The sequence below is a fragment of the Tinamus guttatus genome, unplaced genomic scaffold, assembly GCF_059628265.1.
Source record: "Tinamus guttatus ecotype Peru unplaced genomic scaffold, ASM5962826v1 Tinamus_guttatus_pri_ptg000674l, whole genome shotgun sequence".
NCBI classification, from domain to species: Eukaryota; Metazoa; Chordata; class Aves; order Tinamiformes; family Tinamidae; genus Tinamus; species Tinamus guttatus.
The window spans coordinates 1,105,888-1,125,049 of NW_028289208.1; the positions used below are offsets into that span (position 1 = coordinate 1,105,888).

General features: G+C 35.2%; 1 protein-coding gene across 1 annotated transcript; it reads left to right on the forward strand.

The window, feature by feature from the left end:
• The first annotated feature begins 7,548 nt into the window (after positions 1 to 7,548).
• Positions 7,549 to 17,189, forward strand: SLC7A9 (solute carrier family 7 member 9). The gene is made up of 13 exons (XM_010213984.2): positions 7,549 to 7,857; positions 8,970 to 9,095; positions 9,493 to 9,640; positions 10,358 to 10,600; positions 11,197 to 11,322; positions 11,738 to 11,837; positions 12,563 to 12,607; positions 12,917 to 13,040; positions 13,381 to 13,484; positions 14,272 to 14,368; positions 15,275 to 15,424; positions 16,052 to 16,226; positions 17,030 to 17,189. The coding sequence occupies exons 2-13, from the start codon at positions 8,991 to 8,993 to the stop codon at positions 17,092 to 17,094; spliced, it is 1,482 nt and encodes a 493-aa protein (XP_010212286.1). The 5' UTR covers positions 7,549 to 7,857; positions 8,970 to 8,990; the 3' UTR covers positions 17,095 to 17,189.
• The last annotated feature ends 1,973 nt before the right edge of the window (positions 17,190 to 19,162 follow it).

A 19,162-nucleotide genomic window follows, 5' to 3' on the forward strand; every position in this document is an offset into this window, starting at 1 on the left:
AGATAAAAAATAAATATTAGGCTCCACGTTTTTCATCTTGCATTTTAAAACACTTCCTTTAAAACACTTCCAGTATTTTTCTATGTAGAAAAAGTACACTAAATAACATTTTTGACAGACCACTTAGTATTAGAAAAAGTATAAGACAGGTGTTACACATAACTATATCCTTTAAAAAAAACACAAATACTAATTTATTCATTAAAACAGTCATAGAACATCTAAAATTGGTATATAAATCCAGAAGAAAAAGTTGATAACAGGTGTTAAGATTAGCTTGTAAGCAATACTACTACTAAAAAAATAAACAGAATCACGTCTCAAAAGCTATCTAGAAGATAGCTATCTAGTGTTTAAGCGTACTACCATTTTTGTGCTTAACTGATCAAAAAGAAAACTAAAAGAAACCACACTTTTTTGAGTACTAAAAAATGAAAACGAAGCACTAAAACTCAGTTAAGAGATACTTTCTGTTTCAGTATTTACTAGGTCTTCCTAGCTTCAGAATTCTGAAAACAAGGAATTGTAAAATGTACAATTTAGGAGTACTTTCATTGTATTATTTAAGTGGTAAAAAACATATGGATTCAACACTGCTTTATTAGTACCTCTACTTCACAAAAATGCTCAAAAATGTCATGCATTTTTAATTAATCCCTCCCTTCCCCCAACAGTACAGGAGTCAGTTACCTGAAAACGCCACCCAAGATAAGTAAGAAACTCTTAATGCTAGCACAAGATGTGCTTAACAAGCACGAACACTTTGGACTTATCATGACACTTAAATCGGTATGTAGTCATGTACTATTTAAAAACGGGGGTTATAAATGGAAAAGTGTCCAGTAAAATTTTGCTCACATTAATTCCTGAGCCTTTCCAAATGCAGCAATGAAATGCAATGACAGAATGCAGTGCCCCCAACCACTCGCTGTTCAAACGACACAAAAATATCATTAAGGCATTAACGTCAACCGCAGCTGGAGCTCCGAGGAAAACCAGCACTTTCCTAATGTCGACTGCTTGGGCAATGAGATATCAAAGCAGGATGGCTAGTTGCACAGTGCATAAAAATGACGAGTCTACTGTAATGATCCTGAGTAACTGTAATCGTAATTCATTAAATGGTCTTTAAGATCGAGTCCATTACTTCCCAGTACACTCAGGTTCTCTCTTTACAACATGATAAGCTTACAAGATATGAACAGTTTCTAGTCTGAGAAAATGAGCACAAGAAAGCACAGAAAACGAGTAAGAGTTACAACATCAAGAAGGAGCTGTTTGCAATCTGAGCTTACTGTCTTTGCACACTGAACTTGCTTGGTGACGAGAGGATGATGCACTTTTACCTGGGGAGAACGTGCTCACAGAGCACCTGACACCTGCTACTCATCCCCTTTTCATTTATGTTATTTATCAGGCCATAACTGATATGTGGGAAAAATCCTGCTAGCACCTCTTAGAAGCTATCAACTGCCTTGTACCAGCAGTATAGAAAACTCTGCAAACATCTTATTTCAGCAGAGCAAGTAGTTAAATAAACAAGTAGGTAACAGTGAAAAGCAAACAAATCACACACTGTACTATACATAATTCTTAGAAGAATTATGAAATTGGAAGAGATTAGAACTACACATGACTTAATTAACTACCAGTGTCTGGTTATCTTACCTTTTTACCACAGAGCGAAATAGGATTCTCAACCTGATGATTTATTACTTTAACAACCTAAAATTATACAATACTATCTATTGATAAGTTAGTTCTTTTTCCACTGATAATATTAAGTGCAAAGACACTAAAGCACAAGCAAGTAACTTAAGGAAAAACATATTAGCAGTGAGGGGGACGGAGCACGGGAACAGGCTGCCCAGAGAGGCTGTGGAGTCTCCGTCTTGGACATCTCCAAGGGCCGCCTAGACACAGTCCTGTGCCATGTGCTCTGGGTGACCCTGCGTGTGCAGGGGTTGGACTAGATGATCCCTAGAGGTCCCTTCCAACCTTAAGGATTCTGTGATTCAGGGTAGGTTCAGCTTTGGAGGGAGCTTCAGGAAAACACAAAGTTACAGATTTCTAATTAGCATGTGAGAACTAAGGAAGACAAAATTTGTAATCATTCTTCACATTTCTGTTAACATCAAGGATCAAAGTAAATTACTTGAAGTAATCTTTGAACCAAGTCCCTTTAAGCTAATGGGATGAAGTTCCCAAAAGGATATTGCATTGGGAAGAAGTATCAAAGGCAAAAATCTTTTGAACTCTGAAGAAAAAGCAAACAAAAAAGCTCAAAAATAAACCGCTACGGAAAGTCAAAATCCTGAAGCTGATAAGAGGCTACACAGCACATTCATGTAATTTTTTCCTAAATTTTAAGTATTATCATTACATGGATATTATAAACCATTGAGAACCCCAGAACCTGCAGTAACCAAATAGACAAACTAAGGTCTGTTTTTCTCTCTCCAGCTGGCATAATTTGCATAGAAATCACTTTGTACATACCAAAGCACATGCTGTGAAACCTGCTCAATATCCACAAGCCTGAACTTAAACCTTTAGAGATATTTTCTGCACTCACTGGCTCACCAGCAAGCAAATTTGCCCTGATTCAGCCCGGGAACCTCTGAAGCTTCATCAGGCAGCACTGACACAGCAGGAGTTTCAACCACTCTCACACTTGGTGTCGTTTCCAGCGCAGGCTCTAGAACCACAGAAAAATGTCTCCGGAAGGAGGATTAACTGGGCCACTGCTGGCTGGGGTTAGTTTAATTCTTCATTAAACACATTCTGCAATAGAATTTCTTTAATGCCTTTGGTCAGAGTCTAGGTCTTTGCCATTCCTACCACTGGGATGGTTCTCGTAAGCGTTTATCTTAAATACTTCTTGTTTCAATTCAGGTGCAAGAACTCTTAGTCTTATCCACCATGGACAGGGAGAAATGATTACTTCCTTTTTTGTCCAACTGATCTTCTCCAGGGACCCACTCAGTGTATTCTTTAAGCTAAAGTGCTTCAATCTAACAGTTTTGGATCGCAAGCTTTGCAAACCAGGGATCACTCTTACTACCCAGCAGAGTATTCCCAACTAGAAGTTTCAAGTAGCTAAAACAATGCTGACTTTTGTACAAAACTAAACCCAGTTTACCACTAGAAGCCCTAACTGGCAAAAGATAAATATTTTTTGTGTGTGTGTGTGTATGTGTGTGTGTGTGTGTTTGCAGAGTCCACTCCTATTCGCATGTAACAGTGTATTAATCTTTTTCACAAAACACAGTGATAATAATCATTCATTTTTGGTGAAATATTGAATGTCTTCTCCCATCATGCATCTGCATTTCATTGTTTCATTCTGCTACAAAAACTTTATCCATGCCAATCTGTCCTTTTTCCATTATTCATTTGACATTTGCAACAATTCTAATTCAACCATCAATGAAAGGGTAATTTTTGGCAGATTCCTCCTTTTACAGTATTTCCCAGTCTGTAAGCTGAACCAATGAGATTCTGTTACAGCTTCCTTTCACAAAACAACCTAAAAACAGGGGAAGGGTTTCAACTCGTATCAGGAAACAGAAAAACAATTTAGAATTGTTACAAATGTACTTGTTCTAATTAGTTTTATCATTCAATTTACAGCATATATTGAGAGTGACTTGAAACTGAGAAACAGAAAAAGAAGAGGAAAGAGAAATGAAAGGGAACTCTGGAATTAACTCAGTAATTCAGGTGTATTTTGCAACTGCTGTTAAAGTACCTTGGCATTACCTCTTAGGGTGTTGTTGGAGCAGAATGCCGCATACTTTGAGCTTCAGTTATTGCATAGACAGCAGGAAGATTCTGTTATTCAGAAACACTAGATGTCCTACAATGAACTGTGAATTGAGGGTCAGCAGTTTTCTCTAATTCTAGCTTAACAAAAAAAAAAAAGAGAGATAAGAGAAATTATCTACAGAGTTGATTGCAGATGCTCTAAAATGCCTATCATGAAAATCAAGGTGAAAGAGAAGATATTTTATGTGTTTTTGTAATGATTACCAGAAAACATCTTGTAAACAATGTAACAAGAGCAAAGAATACCTGGAATAACTGTACATATGCGACAGTCATTTTAAAAGAGGTATTTTCTTTTTCTCCTCTTTTGTTTTTAAGCTAGGAGAATGCTGTGACTTTCTAGCCAGAACACTCCTCTTCATCAGCTCAAAGAGAAAAGACTCCTCAGTTTTTTAACCATGAAAATTTAATGCTGCTGCACTGGCAGGAGCTCTACAAGCTTTTCCTCTGGGACTGCAACTCCCCAAATAGACAGACACAATTCTTCCATTTAGAGGAGCTCTGAACATTTATCCTACCCTGCAAATCTAACAGCATTACATACAACAAAATTTCTACGGTATTCGTCAGCTTAAATCTAAAAGAGCAGATGCACTTTGAAGGCCTCACTTGTAAAAATGTGGTTTCTAAAAAGCTGAGCATCTCCAGGTTTCTTTAGCTCTTTCTTTCTGCAGCTAAATTAATTTCAGCATGTTTACATGCGCTGAAATACTATGGTAGCACTTTAATCTTATTTAAGTATCAAGCATTTGGCACTGGTAAATTTAAAATTAAATTCAAAAGTTAAATACTCAAAATGTCAGAAAATAATTTTAGTTCCTAAACAGAATATACGTTACTACTTATTGGTGTTGGTGGTTAAATACATTCTGAATTGCAGCACAGATTCATAAAAAACTTCATTATGTACAAGAACTTTTAAACTCTTATTTTGAAATTTACCAGAAATTCTGCTGGCAAGAAAAGCTCCATCCTGCAAGGCTGCATCAGAAGAGGATCAGACTAACAAAAATGAAAAATCCCCAGGCCCCAAAGAATATAAAACACCACCACACTCAAATTTATATAAGCAATTACATAACACTCAGGAGATACTGCTTCCAGCTAGTCTTAAACTATCTTTACTGTGTTGTAACACCTTCTAAGCATTTTACTTGCTCTAAAAAGATGTTGCTCATCTTTATTTACCTATTTTGTAACAGAGCAGAAAGCCTTTAACAAATGTACTGCTTAATTCTGCAAGATACCTAAAAAAAACTACTGGTAAAAATGCAAATTTTTTTTTTTTTTTTTGCTTGCTTGCTTTGAAATGTTGCCTTGGCAGATTCATGTTGTAATGTTTTAAGCATCCCATGTGGTCAATATAACACTAGTAAAATGGTGTCTTTAAGAATGAAAACAAACATGGAAGAGAGCCTTTGCTACAGCAAGAACAAGTGTATCAAACAAGAAACTACATCCATTATATTCCTCCTATGATATACACTTTACCCAAGCTCTGAGAATGTTTCCACAGCCTTATTCCTCCCTCCTCTTTTTTTTTTTTTTTTTTTTTTTTTTAGTTTATTGTTGTTGTTAAGGGGGCAACATTTTAACCAAAATTTAACTAGGAAAATAAATGCAGGTATCTGAAGAACATACGCTATGGACATTTAGAGCTATATTGCTACCCCATCTTTCCTACTGAATGCCCACAAGATGTCAGAGATCTTGCAAGCTATAACCATGACCTAATTTGTACAGCTATTCAAGATGATTATGTTCTCATATTCCACCTCAGCAGAGAAACAATTTCATAACGCTTGTCTATTACTGTTAGCATTCAGAGTAGACCAAGTGCAAATAAACAAGTTATCCTCTCAGTTAAAATTAAGTCATCTGTTAAGTGGCAAGATTAGGATGGAAAGTGCCCATTTTGAGACACATTCTTCAGACTAGAAATAAAATCTACAAGTTCGAAGAGTTGTTACAATTTGCTTAAGTTTTGTTAATGCAAAGCAGAATACATGCATTACAGCAAGCAATAAATACCAACCTTAACAAACATTAACCTTTATTATTAGTGACTAATGCTAATAAAAGCTGTATTTATACAGCATCTTAGTTATTTCCTGAATTAAAGTTGAAAATTACTTTTTATGATTTAATTGGTAAATAACATTTGAAAAGGTTTAAACTAACACTGCTTAGACAGGACCAACCTACAGAATGTTTGTTTCTGCAGCCCGTTGGAATTTGAACTCCTTGATCTCCACCTATATATTTGAGAGGAGAGAATTCTTCCACAGCTGTGAAACATGAATTCCCTTGTTCACCAAAAACACAGCAGGGGAATCCTTGAACTCATTGTTTACCTTTTGCTTAAGTGGCTTAGGAAAGGATGGATTGCTGGTAGAAGTGCAAATCCTTTAACAAGCTTATAGCATCCCAAGAAGATTAACCCCTAAAACAAAACTAGACAAGAAATGAATACACTTTTCTATAAGGAAATGGGCTAGTTGAGGTCAAACCAGTGGCAGAGATCTAACACCTATATTTAGAGGAACACTCAAAAAACTCATCACTGTAGCTTGTCTAAATCACTGTAGGCATCCTAGATTACATGAACCCTCATCTCTAAAGATTTTAGATTTTTCTTCTTAATCTAAGAAAATTCCTATGCAAAACCTTCCTTAATACAAAATTAAAAATGACACAGCCCATTACCTTTTCACCAATGTTACCTAAGAAGTTGCAATGCTTTTTTCCCCACCTCACATTTTCTTTTTTGTATTAGCTATTGTAATAGCATCTGTGACACTTCAGTAAAAATCACAGGAGTGATCACAAAATTGTAACTTTCTACCATCAAAACAATCAGGCCTAGAGACTGTAAGATATATAAAAAATATAGCATTTATGATACTAAACTCTATAAATATCCACAGTTGATTTCTGATTCTAAAGCCCTTGTCAAAGAGTCAGAGAAAAAGGAAAAAACTTAATACTTTACTTTTTAGTATGCTTTAAATAAGACTATCATTTTAGCATCCTGTATTCTTTTCCTTTATCTGTAGGAAAATAAAAACTTCTGACTAACCATTATTCAGATGGCAGTAACATTTTTCGCACAAGAAAAGTTAAAATGGATGAGTTCAGGAAAGTTAAGAGGTGGATTTTGCTTTTTAAGGCTGTTTAGAATGTTACGTGAGCACTAACAGCAAGCAAGGTGCATGAGCACGTTTTCAGGTGTCTGCTGAGCAGGGAAGGCTCTTGTCAGGCTACGGCATCTATTTGTTAAGTATTTTAGAGATGACTCCCAAGAATGAATGAAGTCTGAAGCATTCAGGATAACACTACAGATATACATACACAACGCTATAAAAAGAGAGGGTGACATTTTTCATTGAAGCAAGATTTTAAACACTACAAAACTGAAAAATCAATTGAAACTGCAAGTAGAGGGCACACAGCCCGCCTACTCAGCCGCTTTCAGGTTAATGTAAAACAAAGCCAAGGATTTCGGCTCACAGTTCTCTACATTCTTAACATAAAAACAAACCAGCTATTTCTATAGGATGCAACTAAAATCTGGATAGCTTCTTTAATGCATCCACAACAATGCAGTAGTTTCTTCAAGGTTATCTTCCCACAAGATATCTTCCCATTCTGAATGTGAAATAATGCAACATAAAATCATCAGAATAAATTCTTCAAATTAAGGTTCACTCTCACTTGTAATATAATACTTAGGTTCTGGATAAACATTCTCACAAATGGAAAAAAGCCTTTTTTTTTTTTTTTTTAAAGATAAACTAATTGGACTGTTGGTTTACCTGTGGTTCCTATCTCAAAGCTTCTTGACTGAGAATGGGTTTAATAATTACCTTTTATAACCTCTGTACTTAAGTTGCTTCTGCGTATTCTGGCTTCAGACATGGTCATGTCTTACTGTCTAACTGCCTGGTAAACCTGGATGGAGAAATAAAGAAATACACTGTACAAAGATTCCTGGATCCTGATTTGCACCAAACAAAATAAACAAACAAGGTAAGTAAAAGTACGAATTGCTGAAAGATAATGATTAAAACATTCTGAATAGAGAATTTTTGGGAGAGAAGCTGGGCACCAAGCTTTAGCAGAATTCAGTGACCCAAGCCCTGCATTCCTTATATGCACAAATTTCTATTGAATCACGATGGATTTTTCCCTCTTTAATACAAAACATAAACCAGTTGTGTTTATAGACTAAACATTTCTAAAGATAAGGTAAATGTCCTGTTAACTTAAAATGCCATACTAAAGCTGAGTTATTAAATGCTTCTGAAGTTGCTTAAATACAAAGCATTCCTCAGTGACTGTCTGTAACTGCAAAAAGGATCTTCAATATTCTGATTCTAGGAAACATAAGAACAGCATCTGAGCAGAGAGGAGGCTTCTGAATGAATCAGAACTGGGAACTAACCTGAACTAAATTGAACTTCCCTCACTATCTCAAGCTGTACTTTATTCCAGGATTGTGGGAAACAAGCAACGGGCTGAGGACAAAAAGAGAATTCAGAAGTCTGAATTTAAATTTCAAACGTCTTTTGCATTTCAGTTAGAATTGGAATGCAAAGTTGAGTAGAGATTCAGCTTGAGTCAACACTGGGAAGAGTGATACCCATTTCTGCTACAAGGAGCTGTTAATTAGTCTGCTACAGGAGATGACACTTGGTCTAACAGATACTTGCATCTCCAAAGAATTGAGATGAGGCCTACTTTAGTCAAGATCAGACAGATTGCCTCCTGATTAAGAAAACAAACCATTTTCTGGGAGAAAGATTAGATCTGTTGGGACCCCCTGTGCCTGAGGGTTTAAAAGCAGCCTTGGTAAACGAACCTAGCAAGTTTTTCTGCAATGAATGCAACCTGATACACAGAATCAATACTAGGTGTACATCAGGAATATCTACACACATCTGATTGATGAAGTAAACAAGAGACTACTCCTCTTCAGCTTAAATCTCAAGTAAGTAGGATAGGTGCAGGTCCTCTGCAATTCATCTTTCAACCTTCTGGTAATACTAAAACATACTGTTTGTTACGGGCCATATATATCAGCAAACCTTCAAAAACACCAACAAAATAAGCTAGCTGAAATTTGGTTTTCTTTTTCTTAGAGATTTCAACGAATAACCCAAATGGATGAAGAAAACGTGAGGAAAAGAAAAGGCAAGGAGACCAGAGAAGAGGATGGACAATCTGTCCAGAGCAATGAACCCCAAACTATGAACCTACAGAAACAGGCAAAGTTTTTCATTTCTCCCTTTTCCTCTGTGCGCGGGTGCATGGGGCTGAGGCGGGAGGCAGCAGGGGCAGTGCCTGTGCACATGCATCATCTTACAGAAATTGCACTTATGCCCCATTTGGCACTGATGGAAGGGTATTTCCACTGTACAAACTTACCTTTGAGACCCAAGTAATCCAAAAGACGGTTTAATCAAGCTATACATTCAAGCAGGGGAAGTTCAAGTAACTGTGCCATAGAATATGATACTGGAAGAAGAACAGTTTAATCTATTAGTGGAAGTTATATGTGAAAGCCTGAAAGAGAATCTGTAATGACAACTACTCTCATTACGTTAAATCAAAAGTAATTATTAAATTATTACATATTATCAAAATGTCTCCTTTTATTTAAAGGTGGGCCTGATCAGTGGAATCTGTATGATTGTTGGTACAATTATTGGCTCAGGTATCTTTATTTCTCCAAAATCAGTACTTGCCAATGTTGGAACTGTGGGTCCTTGTTTAACCATCTGGGCAGCCTGTGGAGTTCTTGCAACATTAGGTAAATAAAAATAAAAATAATAATAATAAAAAAAAATCAGCAATGATTTTGAATCTTTAAGTTTTTGTTTTTGCCATTTTTATGTACCATTCTGATTTCACAAATTACATAATGGTACCGAGACCCAAATCCATCATACACTAACAACACAATGCTTAGACAAAAATTTAAGATACATAATGCTGTTTATAGAAGATAAATTCAATTCTGAAATAGTAAAGCTCTTTTTCATTTAATTTGTGAACGAGGTTTTAGTTTTACTATTCCATCTGCTGACCGTAATAAATAGAATGTATTTCCACTTAAATCACTGGCAAAATAGTACAAAATTTACTAGCAGTGGGCTAGACTTCTGCTGGTTTCCCACCTATATAATTGCATAAACCTTTTCAAGTACAAGCCACTGTAGTACCTTAAAATTTACAGCTAAGTAGCCTCTTCAAGTACTTCAGAAAATAAAACAAGAAGTTCTTTATGCATCATGTCAGGTACACAGCACTTTGACAAGATGCCAGCTACAGTAATAAATTCAAAAATGCCATTGCTCTTTTGAGCAGACTTTTGTAGACATTTGACTTTGATTATGGTGCAGCAAGATCTTTTTTTCTTTTTTCTTCCCCCTTTTGTGATTCCAACTGCACAATTGTCATTTGGATGTTTCTTTAAAAAAGCGTATAAACTAAATAACCAGTAATTACTGTGTTTCTTGTTGTTCAGGTGCACTTTGTTTTGCCGAGCTTGGCACAATGATTACAAAATCTGGGGGAGAATATCCTTACCTTATGGAGGCATTTGGCCCGATTCCAGCATACCTGTTTTCTTGGACCAGCCTACTGGTCACAAAACCCAGCTCTTTCGCAATCATTTGTCTCAGCTTTGCGGAATATGCATCAGCTCCTTTTTACCCTGGCTGTGATCCACCCCAAGTTGTCATCAAATGCCTTGCAGCAGCTGCCATTGGTAAGATTTACACTGCTTTATAAGAAGCAACAAGTTCACTAATTGCAGAGTAATTTCTGTTTAGTTCCACCAGTAAATGCATTTCAGTATACGAGACTTCTGTGAATGAATCATTATGACAATATCAATATGCAGCCTTAGAGTGAAAAAGTCAGGAAGCTTCCTAATACAATACAGTGAGTCTTCCCCATAATAGCCAGCTCAGCAACATATAAAAACCATACATTTCAAAACTGGTTGTATTTAGCCTGTATTTATTTTACTAAGAATAACACAAACACATGATAAATGCTTCCCTGTAGCAGAAAAAGCTACGGGTGTGGAGATGTTATTTCTGTAATTCCTATATTTACCATTAGCCCCTTTTTTTGTCCTGCTTAAATTATTCTCAAAGCATGTATGTCTTTTAGAAAAGGTTTTTCCTCACTACTTTTTCCAAGTTCTCCAAAGTCAGTTTGGTAAAAATATTGTAAGAGTAATTATTAACAGACTGGAAGCAAAAAGCAGTGCAGTAAATAAGGAAAAAAGGTTTTAAATGCAAGATTTGTTTAAATTATGACAAACTAATGTGAGAAATGTGAATTTATTACTTATAGTGATAATTACAACAGTGAATTCACTGAGTGTGAAGCTGGGAAGCTACCTTCAGAACTTTCTCACAGCTGCTAAAATGATCATTGTCACAATCATTATTGTAAGTGGAATTGTTCTTCTTGCACAAGGTAATTAAACACACAATAAGTTGCAACAGTTACTTTAGTTTCTGCTCTGATTATTTAGAAGGTCTTTCACCGACAGAAATACCACATGAACAATGCTATTTTTTTAATCACTATTTTAGTGCTAGATTTTGTGCTAAGACCACTGCATTTTCTTCTGCAAAGGGCTTTCAATTCTTAAGATCAGAGACTGAAAAAACAATTCAAGTTACAAAGCATTCTCTGTGTGTGCACATACAGATGTATGTGTGCATGTCCAGTGGGAGTTCAACACTATAAATCAGAATGTTAAAAAGTGTAAATAATAGTCGTTCAGAATAAGATGTTTCAATTTTTTTTTTCTTTTTTTTTTTATCCAGGGTTAAGAAAAACATAATAATTTCAACACTGATCAATAACCAGTCTGTTTTACTTGCAGGAAAAACTGATAATTTTAAAGATGCTTTCAAGGGCAGTAAAGTTTCTGTTGGTTCTATCTCTCTGGCATTTTATAATGGACTCTGGGCATACGATGGATGGTAAGGTATCTTTTTGAATGTTACCAGCCACACTTCAACAATCTTAACTGGTTTATTCTCTCCCTGTAGTACTAAAAAGATGTGATCTGAAAAAAATAACATCGGACTTGTTATTGAGAATCTCTTAAATGAACCCTGGGGTGGGAGGGAGCCACAGCTGATGCTGTTTGAAATATTTATCTGGCATTGAAATTTGGCAACTAACCTGCAGAACTGTAACTACTACTACACATATTAGAGGAACTGGAAGAGTGTTAAAAAAAGGAGGGGGGGTCAAACTGGTCTACACAGTCTAGCAAAAAACAGGACATGAAATTTATAGTTCTCATAGGTGCACCTCATAGACAATACAAGTTACAAGATTACCGTGAAGTGTCTGCAGACTTGCTTGAGTTCTGGCAATAGATATGCTAGTGATGTTGATTGAGGACTCAAACACAAAGTTTAAAGGCAACTTCATGAATTTCAGTTAAATGTCTGCCAAATTCTAGATGACATTTAAACTTCAAATTACAAAGGCAGAGGAAAAGGGCCATATAGTAAATCAAGAGGCTGACAGCTGGATGAAAATAAATAGTTTCAGCCTTGCCACTTTACCAAAGACCTCACCTAGTCTTCTGTTTTTAAAGAATTGAAGTAGCAGTATTACCACAACCAGAAATAACCTGAGTTTAAAATATTTCAATATCTGACTACTAGTAACAGTATGATTTCTTTCCTTCCAGGAATCAACTTAATTACATCACGGAAGAGCTTAAAAACCCTTACAGGTAAAAATATCTAGGAAAGCAGTATTTGTAATGAGTCAAGCATTTAGGTTTTGTTTAATACAAGTATGCTTGTCTTACCTTTTAAAGCAATGGTTACTCCCAAGCTTTCAGCAGTAGCAGACGGAAGAGCTATTTGCATCTCTTCACTTGTGTGTTTTATTTTTTGTCTCAATTTTCATGGCTCTGCAATAAAAACTGTAAATCTATCTAAGGAGCATATTGAGAACAGAAAGTTAGAACCCTGTTTACTATCCTAAAGCTCCCACTGAAATAGTAATGCTGATTTTGTATTACTTTTGCATTCTTTAGAAATCTTCCACTATCTATAATTATTGGAATCCCCTTGGTTACAGTTTGTTATGTTCTGATGAACATTTCCTATTTCACCGTAATGACTTCAACAGAACTCCTGCAGTCCCAGGCCGTTGCTGTGGTAAGCTTTCTTTTGTAATAAAGCATCTAGTAAAAGACTGAGCATTGACTTATCTCCAGCAACAGTACAAGTAAAATCTCTCTTCCAATGAATGGTTTCAACACATACTGCATCTGAAACACCAAAACAATAATATTCCCCTTTTAAGTGATGCATGAATCAACTCAGGTGTTCATTTAGCAAAGTATTTTTGGAGAACAAAATGTACAACACATACAGATTTAATAATAAAAAGTGAAGCATTTACTTATGCATTTATGTATTTGTTTTTAACAACCTCCAGCATTACTGAAGATGTCTATTAGTAGTAAAAATAACTCATTTTAATCCCATATCTCAGACATTTGGGGATAGAGTCCTTTATCCAGCCTCCTGGCTAGTTCCTCTCTTTGTTGCCTTTTCTACAATTGGATCTGCCAATGGAACCTGTTTTACTGCAGGCAGGTAAGCTTCCATTCTAAATATATATATATACACACACACATATATTTTTTAAAAAGACACAGCTAAAAATATCTATATGTACATTTATCTATCTACCTCTACACACATGGATTTATACATTCTTCCAATCTAAATGTGCAAACTAGTTAAAAAGAACTTGCAAATTCTATTGGTTTAACCTTCAAAAGGAAGCAGTGGCTATGCAAGTTCAGAATCAGAGACCTTATTTTCTAATTTAACTCTGAGCATGCATGGTGCAAAAGTCTCTCAAAAGTAGTAGAAGTAGTCTCTCTCAAAAGTAGAAGAAAAAAAATTTTAACAGTAAGAACATGATTATATAACCAATGGTCAAGATCAGAATTGAAAACAAGCTATTTAAGATCAATTGTTCCAACATTTCCAACTACTATTTTGAAATAAGAAGATAGAGAAGATTGCTGAGCTTTGATGTGAAGTAAGCTAAAAAGGAAATACTCAGTTAAAAGAGGAGCTAATACATTTTTCCTAAATATTTTTGGTGAAAAGAAATGTACACACTAATGATTCTAAAAACAGATCCAGTTTCCAGCTGATTGCTATGCTGTTCCTTAAAACCCAATGTGTTCCAAAGCAAGCCCAATGTACACACAAGAAATTCTAGTCAATTGTAGCCACATACTAAAACAAATATGAAAAGTAGTAGTACTCAAAATACTAAAATTTTCTGATTTTTTTTTCTTTTTAAAGTAATGGCAGCTAAGCTTTTAAGTACCACACTAACTAGATTACCTTGTTTTTGTTTTGTCAGACTTGTTTATGTAGCAGGTCGTGAAGGGCACATGCTAAAGGTGCTATCTTACATTAGTGTTAAGCGTTTAACACCAGCACCTGCTATCATATTTTATGTAAGTATGCATTCTAAGTATAGAAAATTGTCAACGACAACAACAAATCTGAAGTGATACATGCTTTTCAGACTTGCTTACCATAGTGCTGATATAGAACTCCCTGTATCTCTGCAGGATTATGATCTATGTACGAATATCTAAACAGAAAAAATTCCAAATACGTATTAGGAAAGAATAATATATACTTAAGATATATAGTTCAAAGTCCAGAATTATTCACAACACAACAACAAAATTAAAACAAATACTAAATGAACTGTTAATACTGGGCAAACCTTTATTCTCCAGGATGTGGTTGAAAGTTATCACTATTATTTCTTCCTTGTAAGAATGCATTTATATTTCTCCTAACAAAAACAAGCAAACAAAATCACCTTAGTATATTTATTTTAAACTAAATGTAGAAAATGTTTCGATATCTTGTTTGTTAATTATTTATAATTTATTATTAGTCTTCAGGATAAAACAAAGTAATTCCGATTTTGGAAAATTCAGAAATCAATTTCTCTCCCAGCCCATAATAACCTTAACTTCCCCCTTTCCCAAGGCATGAACTCTTGCTTATGTTGAGCAGATTGTCAGTCAACAACAAAACAGATCAACATAACATTAATACTTTTAATGCACACATACTTGCAAGTGGCTTGACTTAAATAAAACACGTTTAGCAGGATACAGGTACTACAACTAAAGATGCTACAATTGGCTCACACCCAAAATTTGAAAGGCAAAGAAAAGGAGGCACAGATCACATAGCAACGTAAACACACATCCATACCTACGCGTAAGTGAGGCTCACCCACAGATCACATTCGGGAACACTATAAACATACATCCACACCTACACCAGTGAAGTTCAACCCTCTTTTATAATAGCTATACTAATTTTTGTTTTCATTTTAGGGAGCCATTGCTATTATTTATATTATCCCTGGTGACATTGAAACTCTCATAAACTATTTTAGTTTCGCGGTCTGGATATTTTATGGTTTAACTGTATTTGCACTCATTGTTATGAGGTTTACACGGAAAGAACTCAAGAGACCCATCAGGGTAAGTTCAACATTTGTTTTTTCCTCTAGTTCCATAAATGCAAAGCATGCATTTAACCTAAAAGTTTGCACGTGAGGCAGCCATCTTACCTTGTATCTTTAGATTAAAAATGAATAAATAAATGGGAAAAGGGAAGCAGGAAACCTAACCATTCATTGGAGCCTCCACTTTTTACTCAAGTTTTTCACTGGCGCATCAACACAAGCTCTTGGTGGCTGGGGAAGGGCCAGACGGTGCTGTTTTTCACTTTACAGATCACAGGCAGAAATGTAGGTGCAGATTCTAAGGTCTGGAAATCTGCAGCCAGAGAACTAATACTGAAAGAGCATCTGAAATAAGCCCCAAGGTTCACTGCACTCAAATCCAGTCCTGCAGTCACCGAACTGTACAGTGTTACACTACTATTAGGAATATAGGCAAATGGATGTTGATTTTGCCTTTTTTTCCTATCCATATTCTTGCTTCTTCCAACTGCCTCATCTAATTCCAGAGATGTTTCAAAGAAAGAAAAGAAATGCAATGACAATAGCTTTCTACTAGCTTTTGTTATGGAATGTCTTTCACATATAACATTAATAAAAACAGTTTAAGAATTTGCTAAGAATTTTTATGCTTTCTATCTTGCAGGTACCCATTGTCATTCCAGTCATAGTGACATTAATCTCCCTTTTGCTGGTATTGGCACCAATCATCACTGCACCTGAATTGGCATATTTATACTGTGTCTTATTTATACTTAGTGGACTTATATTTTATGTACTTTTTGTTCACTTTAAATTCCACTGGGCTCAAAAAATATCAAGTAAGTATACTACACCCAGTCCACAGATTCAATAGAACATAATTAAGCAAGAGAAAAGAGTCCTTAGCCTAATAAAAGCTCATTATATGGGTCCATCCCATCTAGACTGCATGAGGGGAAGGGAGAGAAGCAATTTTCCAGGTAACACAAGAACACACAGTAAGCTTTATTATAGACTTGATTTTTGTCCTTTGAAAACATATTTGCATCTGACTAAAGAAAAAAAAGTTTTTACAAAAAGTTTTGAGAAGTAATACAGATCAGCAGACATGCATGGATATTTTATGTCACTAACTACTCTGCTGTCAGCTCAAATTATTAATTTTTAATACAGAGAATGTTAACAGCATTAAGGGCAAAAAATGATCACATTGCTGCAGAGGGAAGCAAAAGAAGAAAAATAAAAAAATGTGACTACTCATAAAAATCATTTTGTATAACCTTAAAAAACATTAACCATTTGCTCAGGGAACTAAGAGGATACAGATACCATTAAAGAACTGCCTAGACAGAATTGACAGAATTAGCAGTTTTAATGACATTAAATACTGTCATCTATCATTACCCTTCAGCCCCTGCAGTTTTTACATACTATGCAATTAAGAGTTTGAAGCAGTGTAGTGTAGGAAATCAAGAAAAAAAAGAGAATTTGACAGCTTGGATCTTAGTATCATTTTAAGCTGCCTCTTCCCTTTTTCTTAAAGTTTTCAGCATTAGTACAGAAAAGGAAAATAACTTTCTCATTTAGAAAAATATTATAATAGTATAAAATAACACCTTTAACAATAACTTCTTCTTCTCAGAACCTGTCACTATGCACCTTCAGATGCTTTTGGAAGTTGTTCCAGCAGAGCAAGTTTCTGAATAAAATAATTTGACTAGTTTCCTATGAAGTACTATATTGGTTGAAGGAGTTTCAATTTCAACATTTATGCTTTCTGAATTAGTATGTTCATCCTGGTGGACACCTTTTGCAACAGGATTTGGCATTTGAAATATATTCAAGAAATGCAAAGATTCATATACCAGATTACAGTGGATGCCAGAGCTTTTTTTATTATTGTTAATACAAAAAGGTACCTCATTTTCTGCATTAAAATTACTTAGAAAAAAACACCAGAATGTTTTCAATTATGAAGACACTTACCACCAATACTTTGTCGAGATGCCCCTTGTGTTCTGCTGCTGAAAGAACTGAGTAGCCCCTATTCACAACATTATCTACAACAGGCCATATAATTATAACATAAAGACAAAGTGACTCTGTTCTCTTATATCAGATGTCGTAAATCAAGATTGAGGAAAGGGCGATTAAGCAAAAATGAAGAGCCCAGCTGACAGGAATAGACAGAAAAAAAGTCTTACAAGGTAATAAGTAAAAGACTAACTTCTCATGTATTTGTTCAAATGCCATTTAAGTTACATAAAGTGTAATGAATTATCCTTAACACACATGAGACTTTACAGAGGTAAATGCACATCCTAAATATGCTCCATGTGGTAGCTGAATATAAAAAAGTTGGCTTGTAGACTTGCAGGCAAATGTAAGCAGCTTTTGTTCTCCCCAAGCATAAATTGCTGCTTTCCCTGTCAAAAAACAGACAGATTCTGGGTAACATCTTTCACTTTTATACTCCCTCACTGCAAAAGGATAAAAAACAAAACAAACAACAAAAAAACCTCAAAACCTTCAAGACACCTACCAAAATTTTAAACCAATTAGAGAAAGACTGTCTGGAGTACTGAAGACACCTGTCCTTTCAACACCAAGTTGTAAGTATATTCATTTCAAAACAAAATATTAAGCAACTCAAGATCCCAAGATCACACTGACTCTAGCCTAACAGCTCAGTTACAGGAGCTTTTTCTATTTTTCCAAAGCTACACAGAACTAAAACCACATGTTTCTATATACTTCACTCTTGATTTATCTACATGGAAAAGCACTCCCAAAGGTACATATAAAATGATGCATCCAATTCAGCTAAAGGATATTTTCTGGCTATAGCTTGTTCTTCATTGTTCTTTATACAGTGGCTCTTGGCAGCTGCTAAGAATGTTGAGGGAGTTTTTGCTTTCATCTCATATATGAAGTCTTACTTCCAAACAAAAGTAATTTTATACGCCTGCTAAATATCCCACTGGATTTATCTACTGGCAGACAAAGCACTTGATATTGTATTTAGGCACCAGACAAATCAAAGAAGGGCAAAATGCGCATGGCATGAAAACATCCTGCTCCACTAGAGTTTTTAAGCTGGTCATTCAATGCTGGTCAGCTCTCAGTTTGCATGACAGGGTACAACATGATCAAAATCTAGTTAATTTCCATTAAAGTACTTCTAAAGCAATTTAAACTTTGCAAATATCTATACCCAAGTGAAGATTATAATTAAGCAAAGCTATAATCAGGATCACAGTAGTGAATATTAATCTTTAACTACACATTAATACCTATTGCAAGCTTTTCTATTGCACTGCAGTTTTCCACCAGCATCAGCAATATTCTTAAATACCCACAAAGAACAGAAAATCTTTATTTATGAACACTACAAAAAATATAAAACATCACAAACATACTACTACATATTGCACCCATTCTTCGAGTAAAGAAATGCAGCATTTCTTGAAAGAATAATCCTTTCCAAACAAGTACACCCACTCTTGTTAAAAAGACAAGTTTAAACTTCTATTCTAAATCACTATGTTGGGAGGACTGTAAAATGCACTGAGATCTATGGATGCAGAGAGATTGATACCAGGTTCATGTATTATGAATGGCTTTTAAATTCACCATAAAATATTCTTGATGAGTACAAATCTAACAGCAAAGCATAATGTCCTGATGATGATATATGACAGGGCTAGTCAGATGAGAATTATCTAGATAAGAAAAGAGGTTTAGATAAATTGAGATGGAATGACTTAAGCAAGAG